The 25,450-nt window shown below is 40.6% G+C and overlaps 2 protein-coding genes across 2 annotated transcripts in view; both read left to right on the top strand.

The window, feature by feature from the left end:
* PAICS (phosphoribosylaminoimidazole carboxylase and phosphoribosylaminoimidazolesuccinocarboxamide synthase) overlaps window positions 1-3,492 on the top strand; it is a 47,964-nt gene extending 44,472 nt beyond the window's left edge. The window contains exon 13 of the mRNA XM_066233385.1: window positions 3,182-3,492. Within this exon, the coding sequence (XP_066089482.1) occupies window positions 3,182-3,348 (167 nt within the window). The 3' untranslated portion in view covers window positions 3,349-3,492. The remainder of the gene's footprint in view (window positions 1-3,181) is intronic.
* A 7,816-nt stretch (window positions 3,493-11,308) lies between these two features.
* SRP72 (signal recognition particle 72) overlaps window positions 11,309-25,450 on the top strand; it is a 32,392-nt gene continuing 18,250 nt past the window's right edge. The window contains exons 1-8 of the mRNA XM_066279185.1: window positions 11,309-11,462; window positions 13,339-13,459; window positions 15,845-15,968; window positions 18,108-18,251; window positions 18,329-18,440; window positions 21,623-21,654; window positions 22,998-23,122; window positions 23,210-23,267. Of these exons, the coding sequence (XP_066135282.1) occupies window positions 11,354-11,462; window positions 13,339-13,459; window positions 15,845-15,968; window positions 18,108-18,251; window positions 18,329-18,440; window positions 21,623-21,654; window positions 22,998-23,122; window positions 23,210-23,267 (825 nt within the window). The 5' untranslated portion in view covers window positions 11,309-11,353. The remainder of the gene's footprint in view (window positions 11,463-13,338; window positions 13,460-15,844; window positions 15,969-18,107; window positions 18,252-18,328; window positions 18,441-21,622; window positions 21,655-22,997; window positions 23,123-23,209; window positions 23,268-25,450) is intronic.

The following is a 25,450-nucleotide window of genomic DNA, read 5'->3' as shown; positions in this document are numbered from 1 at the left end:
CGGAGTAACTCCTTGCTCGAACCAGCAACCTTGGGTCCAAGCTGGTGATCTTTTGCTCAAACCAGATGAGCCCGTGCTCAAGCTGGCGACCTCGGGGTCTCGAACCTGGGTCCTCGGCATCCCAGTCCGACGCTCTATCCACTGCGCCACCGCCTGGTCAGGCTCCAAGAGTTCTTTGTTCTCTGGTCTTCCCTCAACCTCAAACATCCTTTTCTTGTTTAATATTTTCAATAACATCTTTCTCTCTCTGAGATTATTATTGTTTCTTTCTCATTGGTTCCTTTCCCCAGCTATGTTTAAGTGTGGGGCACTATAACAAACCAGTTAGAAGGCCTGTGTAAATGGGTGTGGCTTGTCAACCACGGGCTCCACTGTGGGGCAGTTTGGTAGGGCTGTTCTTTGAATAACCCCTCCCATCATTTTTGCCTTTCAGTCTTTTCTCATGTGTTGACCAGAATTACCTTTTCTTGTCTCGGACTCCTACCAGGAGGTCTAAACTTGGCTGCCAGTATTCCAGAAACTGGGGATCTTAATATGTGTCTGTAAACTTAATCCCCTGTTCTTACTGTGGCATTCCTTCAACTGTGCCTAGTGTCCTCTAATTCACAGAACTCTAGACACACCTGTTTTTTCTTCAGAGAAATTTAAAACTGCTATGGCCTAGAAGGGGCAATTGCTTAGTGGGGTACTTAAAGTGGGGATGGGGCCATACATACTGAGGGCCAAACTGCCTCTTGACTTTTGGTCATCTTAAGAGCCCCATTTTCACCTTACTCCCCCCTTCCAATGGGTCTGGTGCCACTAATTTCTCAGCCATTGAGTGGGTTCTGTGATGTCAGTCAGGCTACCTCTCTTCTTGCCCGGCTTCCAGTTTAGGATGAAATTTTCTTTGTATGCTATGTAGTTACCACTTCCTTTGCCTTTCACTTGTTTTTATTTTTATTTTTATTTTTTTTATTCCCTTGACTGCTTTTTACACAATTTCAGAGACTTGTGATTAATCCGTCTTTAACTAGGCATCTGATTATAGCAACTTCTCAAGTTAAAAATCTGTAATTACAAATAAAACTGTAACCAAATGTGTCCTAACTAGAGGAATAGTATCTGTTTTATCCATGGAGCTTAGAAGCAGCTATCTGTGGGAATGTGATGAGCAAAAACTTAGGCGGCTTTTATCTAGTACTGTCCAAGGAGAAACAGGGAATCAAAGATTTATACATTCTGATCGCTAGAATTAAGGGTAATCTTTTCAGTGGCCAGGGTAAAATCCTGAAAACTCTTTCTCTTATGGTATGCTCACTAAATAAATCAATTTTTTTGCCACTTAAGTTTTCCTAATATCAGGGAATCCTAAGCCATGGGCACAAGTATTTCAGTTACTAGAGTGGAGTACTATTTAGTAGACTACTAGCAGTGGTTGACATTGAGTACTTACTGTGTGCCCGCACTGCTCCAAGCCCTTTATCTGTATTAAGTCATTGAGTCCTCATAAAATAGCTACTAGTTATGGTGGACTAAAAAGGAGCCACATACTAAACCTGACAAGCTCAGGGGAGGCTTGCCTGATGGCCCTTAGAAACGCAACAACCTAAACTAACCATAGGATAGTCTGAAGTTAAAACTCCCTAACTAGCCTGACCTGTGGTGGCACAGTGGATGAAGCGTCAGCCTGGAATGCTGAGGTCACTGGTTTGAACCCGGGCTTGTCAATCAGGGCACATATGAGAAGCAGCTACCAAGAGTTGATGCTTCTCACTCCTCCCTCACCTTCTCCTCTCTCCCTCTTTCTCCTTCTTTCTCTAAAATAAATTTTTAAAAAAACCAACTTTCTATCTAAAAGTATGTCATGGTGGGCAGCCATGTCCTAGGCCAGTATCATGACAAAGGTCAATCTTTTAACTAAATCGAGCCAAGCCTATCTTTTTTCTTTTTGCGTCTCTGGGAACATCTCTTTGGAATGTGAGAGTAATCCCCTTTACCATTAAGGGCATAGTCTCCCACAGAACACAAGACCACAGAGCCCTCATTGTTATCTTGTTCTCCGCATACCGTCTCTAGGTGCTGTATTGTTTATTGCTCACTGTCCTGTGCCCACCTACGTCAAAGAAGTGTGTCTATCCATTTTACTTTTTATCCAATCTCAGAGATTTCTCCACTTTGCTTTCTCCTGCCTGCCAATCCTAACATCTTCCTCTTTGATTCTGATGTATAAATTAAGTGGTAAAACTACTGTTTTGGAGCATTTTCTCAATTTGTTGTGATTTTGCTGTCTAGCAATTGTCAATTTGGCTCAAATAAACTCATAAAAATTCTCTACAGGTCTGGAAGATTCTTTTTTTTTTGGATGATTCTTATGTCAACATTATTCTTATCTTTCATGTCATATATATGGTATAAATTTGTTAATACAAATTCATAAGTTAACCTTGTGATTTGTACTTTGATCTGTTTTTATGGGGTAGTATAGTGAGAGTCAAAGAGCCTGAAGAACTCCCAAGAATGTTGGGCAAGTGGAGCTTCTGGATCCATAAGCAGCTCATCCTTGATTTTACTGGCAGACGTAATAGTACCACCTGAAGAAACTACCTGGGCAAACATGTGGCCCCCAAAGAAGTTCCTTTTTTACTCTCCAGTCTTTTAGATCTTATAATTATTGTATTTATTCATAACTGATATTAAGACTATTCTTTAGATTTGACTTCTTTATTGCTTAAAAATGTTACAGTAGTTCGAGTGTAAAAACAAAAAGAGTAGCTAGGATATTATCAAACCGATTAGTGTACCTCAGGTTTGTCTGAGAATAGGTGCTTCTACCTGTCACCTTGTCCCTTTTCTGTTGTCCTTCACCAAGGATTTCAGGGGGATGTGTAGGTAGAAATTGTATTTCAGTTTACTTTGAAAAAGGTAAATTTCTTTGCTAGAGGATTCAGAAAGAAGAGTGATAGGTGATGGATATAAAGTACCTGCTCATGGCAGGTAATACTACTTCCCTCTAACCAATACTTCGCTCCAACACTCCTTCTGCAGATACTAATTGAGACAAGAATAATACAGTAGTAGCTTTTTTTTTTTATTATAATTGTGGCTAACAGGACTTCTCTGAGTATAAAATTGTTTGCTGAAGTAGTATTTTCAGTATTAATTGATAGCTCAATTGTCTCCTTTCCTTTCTGAACCATAGGTCTTGGCTGTTCAACCATACTTTCTCCAGAAGGATCAGCTCAGTTTGCTGCTCAGATATTTGGATTGAACAACCATTTGGTATGGGCCAAACTGCGAGCAAGTATATTGAACACGTGGATTTCCTTGAAGCAGGCTGACAAGAAAATCCGAGAGGGCAATATATAAGAAAGAACATCATTGTGTGTTTTTAGGAGGAAAACAACAAATCTCTAGTTTAGCTGCAGAAAAAAATAGCAAACGAGATGAAAAAATTTTAAATCAATCAGAGAAAACAAAATTTATTAGTGAATAAATGCTTCTCTAGCTTCATGGATTAGTAGTATATATATATATGTACATATCTCAGGATATTTTAAAATTAACCTCTTATCCACTACATCATTGTTAGGTAGGTAACACAATCAAATATATTTCTCAAATGGCTAATAATGTCCTATTATAGAACTCTGAAGTTACTACTTGACCTGTATCTCAACTCATAAGTTCTGGAAAGTTAAAATCATTTTATCTTAAAAAGGATGATAGCCTGACCTGTGGTAGCGCAGTGGATAAAGCGTCGACCTGGAAATGCTGAGGTCGCTGGTTCGAAACCCTGGGCTTGCCTGGTCAAGGCACATATGGGAGTTGATGCTTCCAGCTCCTCCCTCCTGTCTCTGTCTCTCTCTGTCCCTCTCTGTCTCCTCTCTAAAATGAATAAATAAAATAAAAAATTTAAAAAAAAAAAAAAAAAAAAAAAAAAAAAAAAGGATGATAGCCTGACCTGTGGTGGCGCAGTGGATTAAGCATTGACCTGGAAATGCTGAGGTCGCCGGTTCAAAACCCTGGGCTTGCCTGGTCAAGGCACATATGGGAGTTTATGCTTCCAGCTCCTTCCCCCTTCTCTCTCTCTGTCTCTCCTCTCTCTCTGTCTCTCCCTCTCCTCTCTAAAATGAATAAATAAATAATTTAAAAAAAAAAGGATGATAAAAGCAACAGTTCTCTTTCTCAATTAAATCTTTACAAAATTCTAACATGGGTTTTTATTTGCAGCCAGTATCTCACAAAATGGTGTGTACCTCTAGATAGTTACAGGTTTTGTTATTTTGTTTTAGAGGGAGTGAGGGAGAGAGAGGTTCCACTAATTTACGCATTCACTGATTGACTCTTGTATGTGTCCTGACTGGGGGTAGAACTTGTAAGTTTGGAGTATTGGGACAACACTAACCAACTGGGCTGCTCATCTGAGGCTGAGATGTTTCGTTTTCATTTTGATTTTTTTAATGAAAAGTTGAGATAGGTGGCGGAGGTAGGGAAGACATGAAATAATACGATGAGGCATTGTGGAAGCCATGGAAAGGGGACTTTTCTGGGAACTTCTAATGGATGTCAGGACAATTTGCCATGTGAAAAAGTAGTCACCTTTGCCTTCCAATTGAATGATTTAGTGACTCTTACTTGGGTATGGTGGGTGTCTCTGTGGATCATAAAATTCTTTTAATTCTAATAATACATATTTTAGCCACACTAACAATCCCCAGCATACCATCATTTTCAGAAATTGGAATCTCCCAGGTGATAACCATAACTAGTTTCTTTCTTATAATATTACAAGTCTGAGCAAGCATACCCAGCAAGATTTACTTCTAAAGGAGCAGTTGTTACTGCGACATTATAGTTAAACATCAATCTATAAACCATATAGACTGGAAGTCACTGTTACATTATACAGCCCTGAGAATTTTATAGATCACTAAACTTTCATTCAAGTATCCATGAAACCCCTTAAAATTTATGCTCACTTTTATGAAAAGGGGCCAGTTAGTTTTACAAAATGTTCAGAATCTCTACTACAGATGAAATCTTGGTAAGACCCTTACACATGGCTACACTATCCATACTTTTTCACTTCACTCTCAAACCTTAACAAGGTGGTGTCTCTTAATCACTACTTTTACTTGTCCTCTGGTAGGCTGTGCTTGTTCTAACCACTCCTCTCTTGGCCTAGACACCAACATATTCAAATGTCTCTTCATCCTTAAATTCTTACGTTACTCTTTCCCCTTAAATATCGATGCATCCTACTATTGAATCCATTGTTTACAATTAACGGTGGGATCATCTTAACTCCTTCAGTGAAAACTAGCATTACTGACTCCCAGCTGTCTGTAAACTTTTATTTTCAACTGTCCATTTCTCTCTGAATATTCCAAACTTAATTCATCTTCCATTAAGCCTGTAACTGGCTGTACTCCCAAATGAGAAGTTTGATTTCATCCTCAATGTTTTTCTTGACCTTTCACATCTAACATCACCAAGTCCTGAATTTACCGTTTACCCATTCTCTGTGCAAAATCCTTAAGTATGGGTCAAATTCTACATTATTAGCCTGATCTAGGTATTCATTCTAAACTCATTTTAGAAGTTGATTGTCCAAGGACTTAGGAATTCTTAAAATCTCTCGCAAAACTGACTTGAAAATGAATGCTGTTGACCCTCTTAGAATACACACACAAGTCACCAGTGGATGGATCCCATTGATTCTTGGGTTCCGTTGAAGCCCACCCATGGTCTTCAGGTTAAGAATTACTGATATAACCATCAGGGAACTTGCTGTCCTTATAAATTTTAGACTAACACTTTTTTATACCTTTAGTTCTTAGAATGTCCTCATTACTGTCATTAAAATATCTTCATTAGTTACAGCTTCATTTTCACCTGTCTCCAGGAAACATTCCCTAATGACCTCTAGCTACAATGGTTATAAGCAGTCCTTTGTTGGATTGTAACCTCCAGGAGAGAAAATACAATTTTACACTTCATTTCCCGCAAACTGCCTTAAGATCTGATAAACTATGTCTAGCTGTCTGGGATGGAATTATAAACATTGTGTACTCATAATTTTCTGTTCACAAGCACAGTTAAAAAGATTTGCATTTAACATCTTTAAACTTCGGCTTCATGGTCTTTCAATAGTCATGGCTGCTATTTTAGCTCCTCTATCCTGATCTCGCAAAAACTACCTATTTCTGTGCAGTACAGGAAAATATTGCAACCATTGATTTGGAGCAGCAATTTTCAACCTTCCTCATCTTGTGGCACATATAAACTACTAAAATTCTGCGGCACACCAAAAAATATTTTTTGCCAATCTGACAGAAAAGGTTAATTTTGATTCATTCACACTGGATGGCTATTGTGTTGTCATTTTTTTCTTGAAAGTCTAAGGGATAAGAGATCAGTTGGGGCATGTTTTAAAAATTCTTGCAGCATACCAGTTGAGAGTCACTGATTGAGACTAGTGGAGAGGACTGACCATTATCAACAGTCATCAATTTCTCAGTTTCTTAGTAGAGTCATATATCTTCAGTAATACATCAGTACTACAGTAAATACTTATTTGAAAGTATTTTAACTGTTGTAAAAAGAAATCCAGTCTAACTGGTTTGCCATCTTTGGGTGTTTATACTTTCTATAGACTTACAGCTAAACATGAAAAGAGGAAGATAAATTGTGCCCAGTAATGTGGTAAACTTTGTATCATAAAGCCATGCTTAGAATTGTTGCTTTAATGCCTTTTTAAATTTAAACATTGCTGCCAAATAAAAGATAAGCTCTTGTGTAAAGCTTCATTCATCCATTTGTGAAATAAATGTCTTTCCTGATTTTATTATAGGCCCTAGGAAATCGGCATGGAACAGAGACAAGGCCCCCTTCCCTCATAAAGCTTAAGTTGTATCAGAGATAAATTCGATAGAATCAGGAAAGTATAAGTGCATATGAATAAGCAAGGTGAGAGTTTAGTGATAGGGATAAGAGAAAGTTTTCTGAGAGCCCAGCTATGATACAAAAGGGGAAAGAAGCCATGTAAAGATATAGGGAAATAGCTCTGCAGACCAGGAATGGGAAGTAAAACCGTGTCGCCTTTTTGAGGGCCTGCAAACATCAGTACTGCTGGAGCTCTGAGCAAGGCAAGAGTGGAAGGAGAAACAAGGTTGATGGAAGCAAAGGCTAGATCGCTTAGGGCCTATAGGCCACACGGGAGTATGAAAGGAAAAACCACTGGAAAGTTGGAGCAAGGGCATGACATGACATATTTAATATGTTTTAAAGTTCTCTCTGGCTTTTGGGTGGACAAGAAGAGAAACAAAGAAATTGGTTAAGAGGCTGTTGTAGTCCAGGTAAGGTACAATATAACCTTCAAGTTAAAATTTCTTGTGCCTCAGTTTTCTCATTCTTAACGTGGGGCATTCAATTAAATGAGTCAATATATATATATGTATACCTGACACATGAATGCATCATGTAATATCCATTTGGCAAACTATAGAAGATGGAATGAGTGGAATTTATTCATCATGAAAATTACCTTGAATCTTATATTCCCTTCAGCTGATTTAACTTCTAAAAATGGGGGGAAAGGGCAGAGTGAGCATAGTATCTAAATACCTTTTTTGGGCCACAGACCGGTTTAATGTCAGAAAATATTTTCACGGACTGGCCTTTAGGGTGGGACGGATAAATGCACAAAATAAAATGCGACCAGCATAGTAAAAACTGGTATTTTTAAATATAATTGTCGAATTTACGGGACAAGCGACAAGAGTGAGTCTTAGACGGATGTAACAGAGGGAATCTGGTCATTTTTAAAAAATAAAACATCATTCAGACTTAAATATAAATAAAATGGAAATAATGTAAGTTATTTATTCTTTCTCTACGGGCCAGTACCAGATGGCCCATGGACTGGTACAGGTCCTCGGCCCAGGGGTTGGGGACCACTGCCATAGAACATCCAATCTCCCTACCATCTTCAGCCCAGCAGTGTTTCGAAAGCCAACAAAATGTTTACTTTTAATGCTGTTTTTTTGCATTGACCTGCCCACCATCTCAAATACTTGCAGTGGAGTAGTTAATCTGGCATTGGGGGATAGTGAAAATAGTGGAATGGAATAAAAATTTCCTTGGACACATCACTCTGAGCTTCAAGTCTCATTTGTAAAATGGACTATTTCTTCTGCCTGTCTCTGGCTAAAATGACAAGATACCTGTATGTGGAAGCTTCTCAAAACATAAATTGCTAAACCCATTTAATGCAAAAATAAGCATTTTAGTACCTACTATGTGCAAGAGCCTAGGGATGCAACAATGAACAAGATCCAATTTCTGTCCTCAATGAGTCTTGGGAGTCTTCCAGGACAGACAGTTTCAAAACACTATTGTCATGTGGAGTCAAGGACAGGGTATTCTGAATACATAGAGGAGGAAGGAATCTAAAGAACAAACATACTGTAAGTGAAAAAGGGACTCAACTCCTTATACTCTATTCTCAACCCCTTATCTTTCCTTAATTCCCTTCATAGAACTTATTACCACCAAAATACAAGGTATATATTTGTTTATTGCGTCTCCCAACTAGAAAATATATGAGTGCACTGGACTGTCTTTTAGTTGTATCCCTACCAGCTAGTCTAATGCCTGACACAAGCACATATGATAAACTCAAATATTTGTCAAAAAGAGTAAATGTGCAAATTCCGAGAAGTATGGCAATGTGTAACTACACGTATATTAGAAAACTATAACATGCAAGGGGAGTAGGGAGTGAGTAAAAAAAGACCTTTGTGGACTGGGGAGGTGGCGGCATAGACCGACCACATCACAAAGGATCTTACACTGCTAGTAAGTCTTTATAGTTTGGGTCTTAATCCTGAGGGTAGGAGAGCAGCCTTAGCTATTATGCTTTAAGAGATCATTCTGGACTGACCAGGTGGTGGCGCAGTGGATAGAGCGTCGGACTGGGATGCGGAAGGACCCAGGTTCGAGACCCCGAGGTCGCCAGCTTGAGCGCGGGCTCATCTGGCTTGAGCAAAGAGCTCACCAGCTTAGACCCAAGGTCACTGGCTCCAGCAGGGGGTTACTCGGTCTGCTGAAGGCCCGCAGTCAAGGCACATGTGAGAAAGCAATCAATGAACAACTAAGAAGTCGCAATGCGCAACGAGAAACTGATGATTGATGCTTCTCATCTCTCTCCGTTCCTCTCTATCCCAAAGTATTGATATATATGGGACGACACCAATAACAGAAACCAAAATAATACATCCTTTTATAAAATCAGTGATCTAAAAGTTACAAAAGCACTACTAAGACAGTGATTCTTGGCTGGGGGCGGGGTATAAACATCTTTGGAGAATCCGATGGAAGCTACAAAATCTTTTCTCAGAAAAATTCACACAATATTTTAGTATACCAAATATGTATCATCCAGAGCTTTAAGTCTCTGAAATCTGGCATAATTGGCTTGAAATCTGTGAGTTCCACAAACCAGTGAAAAGTCCACAGCTCTTCCCATGATTTTTACTAATTCACAGAGATTACTATACCCTCCAGAGCTACAGTTCACTACCAGTCATGCTGTTTTTGTTCATTTTTTATTTTTTTGTATTTTTCTGAAGCTGGAAACGGGGAGAGACAGTCAGACAGACTCCCGCATGCGCCCGACCGGGATCCACCCGGCACGCCCACCAGGGGCGACGCTCTGCCCACCAGGGGGCGATGCTCTGCCGCGACCAGAGCCACACCAGCGCCTGGGGCACAGGCCAAGGAGCCATCCCCAGCGCCCGGGCCATCCTCGCTCCAATGGAGCCTTGGCTGCGGGAGGGGAAGAGAGAGACAGAGAGAAAGGAGGGGGCGGGGGTGGAGAAGCAAATGGGCGCCTCTCCCACGTGCCCTGGCCGGGAATCGAACCCGGGTCCCCCACACGCCAGGCCGACGCTCCACCGCTGAGCCAACCGGCCAGGGCCTCATGCTGTTTTTGTATTGTGCTATATTGACCAGGCACCACAGGAAAAACCATAAGCTGAACATAGATCTCTGCCCGCATGGAACTCACAGATTAGGGTAGAAGTAAGAAGCCAAAAGCCTCATTCAGTTAAAAATTTGAGGATCAACTATGTACCAAGGATCCTAGGGATACTGCTGTAAGCATAACAAATACAGTCCCTGGTCTCATGGAAATTACAGCCCATTTAGAGAGACAGGCCTTGAACAATGAACAATGCTCAGAAACAGAAGCTCTGTGAAGGTCAAAGAAGTCACTTTAAAGCTGCAACCAGGAAGCAGAAATATTGAAGGATGATGAGTTAGTTAGGTTACTGGGGGAAAGGAGAGGGGAAGTCGCAGGAATTGGTAGGAGCCCGACAAGATAGTAGTATAAAGAGTGGGAGTTCAAGAAAATGTCCTGTCATTCCTCAAGAGTACACAAGTAGGTATTCACTCTTCTGACAAACACATCTTGACATTTAAGATCTTACAAAATCCTTAATCCCCTTGTCTATGTGCTACTTGAGTGCTTACTATGCCAGGATGCATGAATTTACCCTTTCTACCCAGAACAATGATATATTATCCCTATTTTGCATTCTGGGAAAATGGGAGCTATGATAAAATAACTTGTTCATAGACCTCTAGCGAGTTGCAGAGCCAGGAACTTAACCGGACATTCTCACTCAAAAAGCTCTTTTTACTCTTCCGGCCTTACTGCCGACTGCTGCTGACCTGGAGCCCAAAGGGCGGCCAAAGGGTTTCACCAAACGTGCTTAGCACTTGGAGATTATTTTCTCCTTCTGTGCCTTTTCTTATGTTGGCTTCTCTGTCGGAACTTGACTCAAACCCACCCTAGGTTTTCCTATTATCTTTCAAGACCCCTTCAAACGTAAATTCCTCTATGAAATATTCTCAGGGAAAGGAACCGTTTCTCTCTTCTTCTCTCTTCTTCAAACGACTCCCTACGGTTTCTAATTGGTATTTTACCACCCCCCAGGCGTTTTTATTTATCTTCCATAGATCGTCGCCCGGCTCCGGCGTGTGGTTAACAGGACACGGCTTCGCCTGCAGCGGTCGCCCCGGCAACTCACGATGCTTTGCGCCGAAACCGTCCGGTACATCCATTCTCAACCCCCTCCGGGGGTCCGACGCCTCATTCCTCCAGAAATGCTTCGGGTCAGGTGTATCGACTCTAGCCACGAATTTCTAGCAACGACAGTTTAAGATCCAGCCTCTGACACCCGCTCCGGGATAAGGGTGCTTCCGACTCCGAGCGCTTAGCAACCGCTGGTTCCCTCCTCCCCTGGGCCGGCTCTGAGATCCTCTTCCGGGGCAGAAGTCGCCCCGTCCCTCGCGAGTTTCCTCTAAGATGGCGAGTGGCAGCAGTGGGGGGGTTTCGGTGCCTGCGCTCTGGAGCGAAGTGAACCGTTATGGGCAGAATGGTGACTTCACGCGCGCTCTCAAGACAGTCAACAAGAGTAAGTGTCAGGGCGGGGGCTGGGGCGCGCCGGGCGGGCGGATCCCCTTCCGGCGCGCGCGACCACCTCGGGGCAGACGCGGGGAAGCAGGACCCGAGTGCCGAGCAGCCGCGTCCCGGCGCGGACGCCCGGCGAGCGTGGTGGACGCGGGCCGCAGCGACCTGCAGCACCGAGCCAGCCCTGGCTCCGAGGTGGTGAGAGCCACGTGTACTTCCCTCTCTACACCCGCGGGAAGCGAGGGAGGGATTTAAAGAGACCGCTGGTGCCAGCGCCTCCTTCAGACTGTTGTTCCTCGACTCCTCTGTTTTCACGCCTTATTTCGGAAATATTCCACATTGCCTCCTTTTCTCCTTCCGTTTAGCGGAGTGATCAAGACGGTATTCCCGAGTGGGTTTGTTCTCTTGGGCCCCAGCGAGGAAAGAAACCTGTCTGTGACACGTAATTTAGCGGCTGGTGCTGACGAGGTGGAAGCTGTACAGAGTCAGGGCAGAGGGATCCGTGTGTCGGGTCTGCATTCCCACAGATAGGAGACCTCCAATGTCTTTAGACCAGAAAATGTGTGCGTGAAAGCACTAACATTTGAAATAACGTCGGAAGAAAAAGTTTGGCTTGGTTTTTGCCCCGTGACTGATCATTTCCAATAAACTGCCTTCGGCATATTCCTTCATCCTTTACAACGTAATTGCAATATGGCTATGCTTGTTAATGCTCTGTATCGTGCTAAATTATTCTTTACTGAAGATGCCGCCTATATTTGATAGATTTGGAAATGTCATTACCAGGACAGGGTTTGGCTATTAAAAGCAAAGAGTAACTGTATGCCAGTAAAATACAAGGTTATATAAATTACAACAACCTGTTGTTGGGTTAATGTGAAAAAACGTGATTGTGACCACAATGCATTTTTGGTGACTTAAAGCACTGAGGAAAATAGATGCTAATTAGAATTATTTGATTCCTAAACTTGTTTTGAATTAAGGTTAGCTTTTGGCTAGGCCCGTAGCCAGTACTACTCAGTTGTAACATAGTAAGTTGCAGGAACAATTTAATCAGTGGTTCTCCATTTGTGTTCCAATACAGTATATATTTTCTTCATTGGCAGAAAGTCCTTTAATTTTTAGAGTTGGGTTCCTATAGTTGCCCAGGAACAAGGAGAGTGATCCTAGTCTTTTGACTCTAAACAGCTGTTTTGCATTGACATTTGGCTACCTGAATCCTTCCTTGTACTTCTTCTTGGTCATCTGAGGTAAAAAGGGAAATTCTAAGTGGTTTTAGGAACTGTTGCCAGCAAGATAAATTGTATTGTCTACTCTACAGCTACACTCTCTCTATATATATAGAGTAATGTCTCCAAATATTCTCATTTCATCTTTCAATAACCCTGCAAAATAGGTAATGTGTTCATACTCGTCTTGCAGGTCAGAAAATTAAGATTTGTAGTTAAATGACTTGCTTCAGATCTCAAGGCATCTAATGACAATCTTGTACTCAAAACTAAATTTGTTTCCAAATTCTACATGAATTTTTTTTCTTTCCCTGTGACATAATGAAATATATAGGATGTAGCATGTGTCCCAAGATGAAAAAGCTGGAGAAAACAGCTTCTTTCTTGTTTCTTTAATTCACTCTCCTTTTTGGGAACATGCATCTTGGGAATCTATCTCTTTGAAAATCTAACTTACTAAATTATCATTTCTTAAGTGAAGATCCATCTTCTTAATGAAGGTCCACCCCTTTTTTTTTTTAATGTGTTGACAGACTTTTCAGCTGCAATACAATTGGAAGTGTGATTTCCTGAGACAGGAGGTGGGTGAATATAGCAAAAATGTGAAAAGGGAATGGATTTAAAAATTATTTTCCTAAAATTATTCCTTAGTACTACAGATCAACAAGGATGATGTAACTGCCCTACACTGTAAAGTGGTATGCCTTATCCAGAATGGAAGTTTCAAGGAAGCCTTGAATGTCATCAATACTCACACCAAAGTGTTAGCTAAGTAAGTGATTCAATTGGTTGTTTATGCTTCATTAGAAACATGTTTACCGTAGCTGTAATCATTTTTCACCACTATTCAGTGATTTTTTATTTGGACCAGTTTCTTCTTTTTTTCTGTTGCTTCCCAGTAGTGTTTTTGAAACTGGATGGAGCAATAATAACTTGGTTCTTTTCTTCAATAGGGAGCCTTTTCTTTACCCCATCTTCCCTTTGAACCACTAAGAAGGAGGTAAATTGTGGAGAGATGTGGAACATAAATTTAACAGGAGCTCTCAGAGGACCAAGGGAAAACAATTTAGCAGAGGTTTAATTTAAGGGGGGGCACAGAGGGCAGAGCATGTGTGGTAGGGCAGTGTAAGTAGAGGTCTCTAGGATGGATGGCTTAGCAGTTTGAGTCTCACATCTGTGCCTGCCTTCTTTGAGAATTGTTTAGATAGAGTCAGATTTTAGGCCAAGATTTTTCATTGCCAGGGTCCTTTAGCAGTCTTGAGACTGTTCGGATTTTTGTTATTAATATATATATATTTTTTTCTGTATTCTTCTGGAGCCGGAAATGGGGAGAGACAGTCAGACAGACTCCCACATGCGCCTGACCGGGATCCACCCGGCACGCCCACCAGGGGGCGATGCTTTGCCCCTCCGGGGCGTCGCTCTGCTGCGACCAGAGCCACTCTAGCGCCTGGGGCAGAGACCGAGGAGCCATCCCCAGCGCCCGGGCCATCTTTGCTCCATTGGAGTCTCGGCTGCGGGAGGGGAAGAGAAAGACAGAAAGGAAGGAGAGGGGGAGGGGTGGAGAGCAGATGGGCACTTCTCCTATGTGCCCTGGCCTGGAATCGAACCTGGGACTTCTGCACGCCAGGCTGACACTCTACCACTGAGCCAACCGGCCAGGGCCTATTTTTTATTTCTTTATTTCACTTATCTGTTCATGAAATGTGAACTTATATTCTGAATTGTTTCTCTAATTTGATGGGTTTTTTACAGTTATACCTAAGCCTCCAAAGAAATATGTATTGAAATGAAGTTTGCAGCATATTTATTCTTTAATTAAAGATTCTGGTTCATAAAGTGCAGAGCAGTATATAGTATACTTCCTTCTCTGTTTTTCTGTATGCGAAAACAAACTCTAGCCAGAGAAACAGTGTAAAGATAGTCACCTGTAGGAGGTGAGGAGGCACAGGGTGGATTCGGAAAGCAGTGGGAGTAAAACTGCTTAGTGTACAGCATACCTTTTTGTTTTTTATTTGAGCCATACACGTGTTACAGACTGAAAACTTATTTTAAACATTTTATTTTTTCTTTTTTTTTACAGAGAGAAAGTCAGAGAGAGGGATAGATAGGGACAGACAGACAGAAACGGAGAGAGATGAGAAGCATCAGTCATTAGTATTTTGTTGCGACACGTTAGTTGTTCATTGATTGCTTTCTCATATGTGCCTTGACCGTGGGGCTACAGCAGACTGAGTAACCCCTTGCTCGAGCCAGTGACCTTGGGTCCAAGCTGGTGAGCTTTGTTCAAAGCAGATGAGCCGGCGCTCAAGCTGGCGACCTCGAAGTCTGGAACCTGGATTCTCTGCATCCCAGTCCAATGCTCTATCCACTGCGCCACCACCTGGTCAGGCTGAAAACTTATTTTAAAACTTTATTAAAATTAAGAGGGAACGTTGCTTGCTACTAATAAATATGTTTATGCTGAAATTCAGTATTTTGAATTTGGACCATTTTTTTGAGATGGGGAAATTTTGAAATCATTTCTGTTACGCAGGTAAATAAAGGATATTGCTATTTGCTTTGATAAATATTTTTCTTTGTGGATAATGGTTGGAATTTCGAAGTGAGTTTCAGGTGTCACATAAATGTAGATTAAGTTTTAGACCTGTGTATGTTAAGAAGTGTATTTGTGGTTGTGTGTTTACCAGTTTGGATACAAGCACCATATTCTTAAGATTTCTAATTACTTTTTCTCTGCTAATTATTTACTTCTTGAACAAGTTAAAGCATCACTATATGGCTTATTATTTTATCGGCAGATTTAAGAAGCTTCTATAATTATTTAAAGTAGTATTCAGATTGTCTTTGTATCTAAGACAATTACTATTTAGCTGATTCATGATTACATTCTTAAATGTTTGTTTCAAAAGGCCAATAATTCTAATAAAAATATCTATGAAAGCAAGAGAGGCTAAGGACATGGATGTAATATTTTCTGCCACTAATAAGTTATCTGGCTTTCAAACAGGTCATTAACCTTTGTCAGTTTCCTCATCTGTTGTTAATGGGGATTAAATAACAATATATGTCAAGTACTTTCTCAGAGCAGTGTCTGGCATAGTGAGTACTGTGCCATGTGAGCTAATAATCAGATATTGTTTTTTTCCTTTTTCAGTAACTCTCTTTCTTTTGAGAAGGCATATTGCGAGTATAGGCTGAACAGAATTGAGAATGCCTTGAAGACCATAGAAAATGCCAACCAGCAGACAGACAAACTAAAGGAGCTTTATGGACAAGTGGTAATTACTGCTTTTAAATACCTGTTGACAGGCCTGACCTGTGGTGGCACAGTGGATAAAGCGTCGACCTGGAAATGCTGAGGTCGCCGGTTCAAAACCCTGGGCTTGCCTGGTCAAGGCACATATGGGAGTTGATGCTTCCAGCTCCTCCCCCCTGTCTCTCTCTCTCTCTGTCTCTCTCTCCTCTCTAAAATGAATAAATAAAATAAAAATTAAATACCTGTTGACAATCATCCTGAGTGAGCATGATCTACCTGTAGCAAGGATGAGGACCTGATGCTTCACAAAACTTGCCCACAAATCAGTTAAGGTTTAAACATATTCCTTCTTCTTGAGTTGTATATATAATATTTTATGAACAAATGACTTCCCTAGTGCAATTTAAAGTTAGGAGCTATCCTATAAAATTTTGACTTTTTAGTTAGAAAGAAACTCATATACTTAAAACAGTTTTGGGCTCTGGCCGATTTGCTCAGTGGTAGAGCGTCAGCCTGGCATGCAGGAGTCCCAGGTTTGATTCCCGGCCAGGGCACACAGGAGAAGCGCCCATCTGCTTCTCTACCCTTCCCCCTCTCCTTCCTCTCTGTCTCTGTCTTCCCCTCCCACAGCCGAGGCTCCATTGGAGCAAAGATGGCCCGGGCTCTGAGGATGGCTCCATGGCCTCTGCCTCAGGTGCTAGAATGGCTCTGGTTGCAACAGAGCAGTGCCCCAGATGGGCAGAGCATTGCCCCCTGGTGGGCATGCCGGGTGGATCCTGGGTGCATGCGGGGGTCTGTCTGACTGCCTTCCCGTTTCCAACATCAGAAAAATACAAAAAAAATAATAATAATAACAGTTTTGAAATTTTCTTTCTAGTTTTTAACTATTCTAAATTTAAAATAAAATTATAATTTGGATGAATCCAGCTAGTTCATGGAATCCTTGCAAATATCTTTTTTTTTTTTTTGACAGAGACAGAGAGAGAGTCAGATAGAGGGACAGATAGTGACAGACAGACAGACAGGAAGGGAGAGAAATGAGATGCATCAATTTTTTTGTTGTGGCACCTTAGTTGTTCATTGATTGCTTTCTCATATGTGCCTTGACTGTGAGGCTACAACAGACCGAATGACCCTTTGCTCAAGCCAGTGACCTTGGGCTCAAGCTGGTGAGCCTTTCTCAAACCAGATGATCCCATGCTCAAGCCAGCGACCTTCAGGGTCTCGAACCTGGGTCCTCCACATTCCTGTCCGACGCTCTATCCACTGCGCCACTGCCTGGTCATGCGGAATCCTTGCAGATATCTTATTTTTAAAGTATTTTGGGATGTATAACTAAGCCTAATGTAAAATAAGGCTATTAATGATGAGAAAGCAGAAATGTTATGTTAGAACTTAGCAAAAACCATCTTAAAGATTTTTAAAATCTCAATTTAGGAAAAATAATGTATTGACTATATTGTTCCCAAGAGGTAGTATGAGTTTAACAATATAAATAGGTTGAAGAAAGATTTGGGCAAGTTCAGGGTGAATTCTAGCATTTGAGTTTGATGAAGGACTCCAGTCTCTGTCATACATGATGGACTAACTGACCCACAGTGATAGTTTTTATTACCCTTTAGGACAACTTCAGTGAAATAAGTAGGAATCATGTTGTGTGTACGTACTTCATACTACCCTGTACGATTGTTAGTTTCTGAGGAAGAGAAAATGAGCATTAAATACAGTGAACTGGAAATATTAAGTCCTTTTGTTAACCTCTCATTTTGTTTCTGTTACTGGAGTTTAGTGGTCGCTCTGTGTTGTGGGCAGTGTTTTTCATTGTAAGTTAGATTTAGGTAACAGCGTGATTACTTTTGCAAAAAGGTTTTCTTTCACACCTCACTTACGCATTTACCTAACCTCATAAGAAGAGGTAACTACAGTGACTTCTCTAACTGAATGCCTACACATCTGCAGCATTTTAGAGAGTCATTGCAAGTAACTTTTTGAAAGAATTGGCAGCTGACAGAACTACATGAATAATTATAAAGGAAAAATGGTTGATTGCCCATGTTATGCTGAATTAGTTTTCCTTCTTAGTGGTTCCAAAAAGGGTTTGTGTAGTATTTGAGACTCTATACTTCTCTTTTGATTTTTTATTTGCTGTTTGTCTCTTCAGTTATACCGGCTAGAACGTTATGATGAATGCTTAGCTGTGTATAGAGATCTCGTTCGGAACTCCCAAGATGATTATGATGAGGAGAGAAAAACAAACCTTTCAGCAGTTGTTGCAGCTCAGAGCAATTGGGAAAAAGTGGTTCCAGTAAGTGCACCTGAGTACCCACACAGCCATGAAATGATATTCCTGTCTAGTGTCTGACTGGTGCTGTTTCCCGACAGGAGAACTTGGGTCTCCAGGAAGGCACACATGAGCTGTGCTACAATGCTGCATGTGCGCTGATCGGACAAGGCCAGCTGAGCCAGGCAATGAAAATCCTACAAAAAGCTGAAGGTTGGGCATTTGTTAATATTATATGTAATTGTAATGTACCTAAAACTTTGTAAAATATTTTTAAAAACTGCATTTTGACTTGGTGACATTTTTAAGGGGAAATCATTTATTCATTAGGAATTTCTCAGAGTTCATCTAGCCTTTCTCTTGGGTTTTTGTTAATATTTTCTATTTCTTTCTTAATTCATAAGTCATGCTACTCAGTTATTTTCAATCACACTGGACCTTAAAAGTATGAATTTTGAGGAGTAGGTATTTGGACAACTTACTGTGCATGTTAAATGTAAATTGAGTTAATTAATGTCAACCATTTATATCAGTACATGGCTTACATAATATAAGTGTTCAGTTAATATTAGTTATTATTGTTATTAAACAGATACTCAAGTATAGTAATATGGTATGCCTGTTACCATATTGATAACACTATTTAAGTGCATTTTCGCTCCTTTTAGTGTTTCCATATACATTATTTACATGCTTTTAATTAAGAAAAAAAAGAAGCCCTGGCTGAGTGGCTCAGTGGTAGAGTGTCAGCCTGGCATGTGGATGTCCCAGGTTCGATTCCCGGCCAGGGCACACAGGAGAAGCGCCCATCTGCTTCTCCACCCTTCCCCTCTCACTTTTCTCTCTTTCTCTCTGTTTATCTCTCTTCCCCTCCTGCAGCCATGGCTCGATTGGAGTGAATTGGCCCCAGGCGCTGAGGATGGCTCCATGGCCTCCACCTCAAGCGCTAGGAAGAGCTCGGTTGCTGAAACATTTAGACTTTTCTTTTGCATACATTTTCCCTAGAAGCCATTAAAGTGATATAGGGACTGCAGTGAGCAGGGAGGAGGAAAAAGGGTGAAACGGGGTTTGTTTTTCTCTTAAATATTGAAGGTTAAAATAAGAGCAAAGGCTAGAGCATCATGAGAAGGAAAATATGTTTGAGAAGTTTAATTTCTTGATCTTACCCAGTATTTACAGTGCTATGGGAGGACGTTCTCATACACTGCAGGTGTGAGTGTAAAAGTAGTACAGACCTTGCAGTGGGCTGTTGACTTTAAAATCTGCATATACTTTGATCCCAGAATTTTCTTTTTAGAAATTCATTTTAAGGAAATAATTAGATAAATTCATATATGTATCATAATGAATGCTAATGGAAGGGATGGTTTAAGAAAAAAAATTAGAAACATCTTGAGTTTCTGTTCTATAAGAGGATTGGCTAAGTTTTACTATAACATCCACATAGATTACCATTTAGTTATTAAAAATTATAATGTTGGCCCTGGCCAGGTAGTTCAGTTAGAGAGCAGTCCCCATATGCCAAAGTTGTGGGGGTGATCCCTGGCCAAGGCATGTACAAGAATCAACTAATGAATGCAGAAATAAATGGAACAACAAATCAGTATTTCTCTCTCTGTCTCTCTCATTCTTTCTTTCTCTCATTCTTTAAAAATCAACTAAAAATTATGTTAAAAATAATAAAAACATAGACCTAATTTCTTATAACATAAAGATGTTCATAGTATATTAAATGAGGGAAGGGAGATTTCAAAATAGTATATAGACCAGGGGTCAGGAACCTTTTTGGCTGAGAGAGCCATGAACGCCACATATTTTAAAATGTAATTCCATGAGAGCCATACAATGACCCGTGTACATTACGCATTATTCAATAAAAATTTGGTGTTGTCCCAGAGGACAGCTGTGATTGGCTCCAGGCACCTGCAACCATGAACATGAGCAGTAGGAAATGAATGGATTTTAATATGTGAGAATGTTTTTATATTTTTAATGTTATTATTTTTTTTATTAAAGATTTGTCTGCAAAAAAAAAAAAAAAAGATTTGTTTGCAAGTCAGATGCAGCCATCAAAATAGCCACTTCTGGCTCATGAGCCATAGGTTCCCGACCCCTGATATAGACCATCCCACTTTTATTTTAAAATGCAGTTGTACATTTACATTAAAAATCCCAATAACTGAAATGCTAATAGTTGTTTGGGTGATGGGATTATTCTCTTTATACTTTTCTAAAGTTGATTTTTTGCAATCAACTTTTTAAAAGTTATTTATTGATTTTAGGGAGAGAGGAAAGGAGAGAAAGGGAGAGAGAAACAGAGAGACAGAAACATCAATCTGTTCCTGTATGTGCCCTGACGAGGGATTTGAACCCACAACTTTTGTGTATCCGGATGATGTTCTAACCAATGGAGCTATTCAGCTAGGGCTCCACATTGACTGATTGGTTTATAGAGAGAGGAAGGGTAAGAGAGAGACAGGAACCTCGATCTGTTTCTGTATGTACCCTGACCGGGGATCACACCTGCAGCCTTTGGGTATTAGCATGATACTCTAACAAACCGAGCTTTCTGGCCAGGGCCAGGGATCAACATTTATATTTTTAAATGCCCTTTAAAGATTTTTTAAACAAATGAATGAAAAATGTTAAAGAGCTAGAATGATCGGGGGCTGATAATATTACCCATTATAATTGATGAAAATAGTAAATTTCAAATTTCTTTTTTTTTTATTTTTTTTTTATTATTTGTATTTATTTACTCATTTTAGAGAAGAGAGACAGAGAGAGTGAGTGAGAGAGAGAGAGAGAGAAGGGGGAGGAGCTGGAAGCATCAACTCCCATATGTGCCTTGACCAGGCAAGCCCAGGGTTTCGAACCGGCGACCTCAGCATTCCAGGTCGATGCTTTATCCACTGCGCCACCACAGGTCAGGCTCAAATTTCCTTGTTATTAAAATTATCTTGGGCCCTGGCCGGTTGGCTCAGCGGTAGTGTCGGCCTGGCGTGCAGTAGTCCCGGGTTCCATTCCCGGCCAGGGCACACAGGAGAAGCTCCCATCTGCTTCTCCACCCCTCCCCCTCTCCTTCCTCTCTGTCTCTCTCTTCCCCTCCCGCAGCTGAGGCTCCATTGGAGCAAAGATGGCGGGGGTGCTGGGGATGGCTCTGTGGCTTCTGCCTCAGGCACTAGAATGGCTCTGGATGCAACAGAGCGATGCCCCCTGGTGGGCATGCCGGGTGGATCCGGGTGGGGCACATGCGGGAGTCTGACTGCCTCCCCGTTTCCAGCTTCGGAAAAATGAAAAAAAAAAATTATCTTGAAATCTTTTTGTTTTCTGGAGTGGTGAAAGGAATCGGAGTTACCCAGCAATATTAATTTTAAAACCATTTTTTCCTGTAGATCTTTGCCGCCGTTCATTCTCAGAAGATTCTGTAAGTATTACACTGTTGTTAAACCCAAATTTTATCCTTCTGACTAATACTAATATAAATATTTAGGGGGCTTCATATAGTATTTATTGACTTTTTAGAATAAATAGTAATTCATTGAATAAGAATCTTAGTAGAAAAACTTCTTGATCAGTTATTTGAAGGCATCTCTTAGGGTGAGAAATTATTATACAAACGTTTTTATATACCTGATAGTCATCTAACTAAAATAATTCTTCTATTTTGGGTTTACAACTAAGGTCTTTGAGTATGGGTCTTTTCATAGGAATTCCACTCAGGTATCTTACATAATCTAGTATTTGTGATTTCATTTCCATTTTTTTTTTAAGGGAAGCACTGGTTTTTTAAGGAGAGAGAAGAGAGGAGATAATGAAGCAGATAGAGGAGATAGTGAGGCACCTCAACCAGAATCCACACAGCAACTCCATATAGGGCAGTGCTCTAATGCTGAGCTATTTTTAGTGCCTGAGGCTGAGCTGGGACCAACTGGGCTATCCTCAGCACCCCAGGCCACCCTTGAACCAGTCGAGCCACTGGCTATGGGAGGGGAAGAGAGAAAAAGGGGAGATGGAGAAGGGGTGAAGCAGATGGTCACTTCTTCTGGGTGCCCTGACTGGGAATCAACCCAGGACATCCATACACTGGGCCAACACTCTAACCACCGAGCCACGGGCTGGGGCTGGGTAGCACTGTCTTAAAGACAATTGTGCAGTTGTTTCATTACAGTCCTTTTAGATGTGACTTTCTCGCCAATCTCCTGCCATTCTGTGGCTCACACCTAATTAGACAGTAATTTTCTTTAAGAACTCACCTTTATAAATATTTCTAAACATTCAACATATTTTCACTGAAACAAGTCTTTTACAGTATAGTTTTTCTCTTACTATGATAATTAAGATTTATCATTTGCTTAGCAAACATAGTTGGCATAATGGGAATTGGAAACCAACACATCTGACCCCTGGTCAGCATACTTCACCAGGTGAGAGCAGGAGTGTTAGGTATGGTAAGAGAGAATAGCCCCCTAGCCTTGAACATTTATTTTACGTGGGCATCAGTCAGCCTTTCCAGGGGAATTGAGAATATGGATTAATCTGCTTAATTACATAATTAGTTTCATCTTTTGAAGTTCTTTGTATGAAGATAATTAGTTGGGATTTTGTAAACATTTCTCTTGGTGGCAGTTCCTAAATTTTAACAAACTGATTCTAGGGGAAAATTATGTCTTACTTAGGATTCTATACCTTTTGAATATTTAGATCAGTTGGTGAATATGTGGAGCAATTTGGAGAATTTACAGGAAAAATGTCTCTTCTTCTGCTTAGGATGGGACTGAGGAAGACCCACAGGCAGAACTGGCCATCATTCATGGACAGATGGCCTATATTTTGCAGCTTCAGGGTCGTACAGAAGAGGCTTTGCAACTTTACAATCAGATAATAAAACTAAAGTGAGTTATTAAAATGAAGGGTCCTTTATAGGTGAGGAGGTTTCTTTTCAAATGTTTGTTCCTTTTTGACTTGCTTATTGTTCACAGGCCAACAGATGTGGGATTGCTAGCTGTGATTGCAAATAACATCATTACCATTAACAAGGTATGGAACATCTATGGCTTTCCTCCACTTGTATTCTGTACTGACAGCATATTGCACAGCTTTGTTCTAGGATAAGTGTTGTTTTTCTATTTCCGTGACAGAGTCCAAAATTGTAGCAAATTATAATAGAGAGTGTTATTTAACTCTCATAATGATGATGATTCCACAAGGTATATTCAAGTACAATAACATTTTTGTAGTTACAGACCCTGCACTTTAAAATCTTATTGTTTTCTTAGATTATAATAATATGGAGAACCTCTATTTGTTAGAAAACTGAAGTGTTTGGACTTTTAAACTGTGAGTGCATGTTTTTTATGATGCTTTCATCTAGTGAGTCTCAATGAAAGTTTTCTGTAGATAATTTTGTTCTTTCCAGTGGTTTTAGTTTGGGGAAGGGAAGATGTGGGCAGGTTCTCTTTCTCATGTTCAGATCTGAAATTCAGGTCAGTAGAAAATAGAAATAACATTTGTGGGATTTTTGATATGCCATGTGATTTTTTTTCAAGTGGCATCGTATTTCATCCTCACAATTACCTTTTTAAATGGCAGTACTGTACTTATCCAATTTATAGGAGTATAATCTGAGGCTGAAGGAGTGATTTGTATAAGGTCACAGCTTGTAAGAGGTAGAACTTGGATTTGGATTCCAGTCGCTGACCCAGGCTTGCTCCTTCTAGTCCTTCGTGGTACCTCCCCCCTCCTATAGTGGAAATTCCAGAGAGTCCCCAAAAATGGGATAATGACATTAAGGGGGTAGTAGTTCAGAGTAGTGCAGGCCATTGGCATGGTTTAGATTTTCAAAAATTGATGCTGGCTTTTGAATCTTAGCACCAATAATTTGAAATGCCGGCGAGGACAAATTCTTCTTATCTGCTTTATAATTGTGAGGAGAGTATGGGAAATACTAAATATTTCAATCTTTATGTAATTAATTGTACACTGAACTTTCTTCAGTCAGCAGATATTTATTTTTATTCGAAATAGTGCGAGGTGCAATAGGTAGTAAGGAGATAAGTCTTAATCATTACAATTTTATTTATTTTTTATTTTTTGTATTTTTCTGAAGCTGGAAATGGGGAGAGACAGTTAGACTCCTGCATGCGCCCGACCGGGATCTACCCGGCACACCCACCAGGGGGCGATGCTCTGCCCCTCCGGGGGGTTGCTCTGTTGCGACCAGAGCCACTCTAGCGCCTGGGGCAGAGGCCAAGGAGCCATCCCCAGCGCCCGGGCCATCTTTGCTCCAATGGAGCCTCGCTGCAGGAGGAGAGGAGAGAGACAGAGAGGAAGGAGAGGGGGAGGGGTGAAGAAGCAGATGGGCCCTTCTCCTGTGTGCCCTGGCCGGAATCGAACCCAGGACTTCTGCATGCCAGGCCGACGCTCTACCACTGAGCCAACCGCCCAGGGCCTTAATCATTACAATTTTAAAATCTCATTCCAGTGTTGAAAAAAAACTGTGCATGTTTAAATTTCTTGCCTTTATTCTTTATAACTACAGTATTTAGTGAAAGACCTCTAGGTTGGAAAATTTGAGCTCATTCTTAAAAGAGGGATACAGTTGGAAGGTTAAGCAACAGCATAAACAAATGAATTATGAAGAAATATATACTTATGGCCTGTGGGGGGGGGGGGTGAGGAATGACAGAACAGAAGATAAGAGGATATATACATGCTGAATATTTTTTTAAAAAGTTAGATTGAATGATACCAGAGTATGGGAAGCCTTGAAAATTAAATTTTTGAATAGTAAGTGCCGCAATAGGAAAGTTTAAGAGAGATTCTGGCTGTGGGATGCATGCTGAATTATTAAAATAGTGATATAAGAGTATCACCTAGAAATATGGTTTTTTGAGGATTTATATGAAAGCCAGTTTGTTGCTACACATTAGAATAATTTTACATTGGTTTGGAGCTTCACACTCAGAAAAAGTACAATTTATTTTAGATTTATTCTTTGCCTCCTTTTATTCTTTAAACCGATAGAAGATTTGCTTTCAAAAGCACAGTGGTATCAATTATTTGCAAATAACTATCATTTACCAGAGCTAGAATACTGTGCACATAGACACTCTGATGCTGGGTTGTCCTTCTTAGGCTGCAGTGTGACTTAATTGTCATCCTTCCTTGAAAGGTATGTGACTTGCTATAATTTTTAACAGCCTTTCCTTAGGCAGATAATA

This window comes from Saccopteryx bilineata, chromosome 5, assembly GCF_036850765.1.
Source record: "Saccopteryx bilineata isolate mSacBil1 chromosome 5, mSacBil1_pri_phased_curated, whole genome shotgun sequence".
In the NCBI taxonomy this organism is placed as follows: domain Eukaryota; kingdom Metazoa; phylum Chordata; class Mammalia; order Chiroptera; family Emballonuridae; genus Saccopteryx; species Saccopteryx bilineata.
Note: the sequence above shows the minus strand (reverse complement) of the source record. Positions and strands in the feature narration are given on the sequence as shown.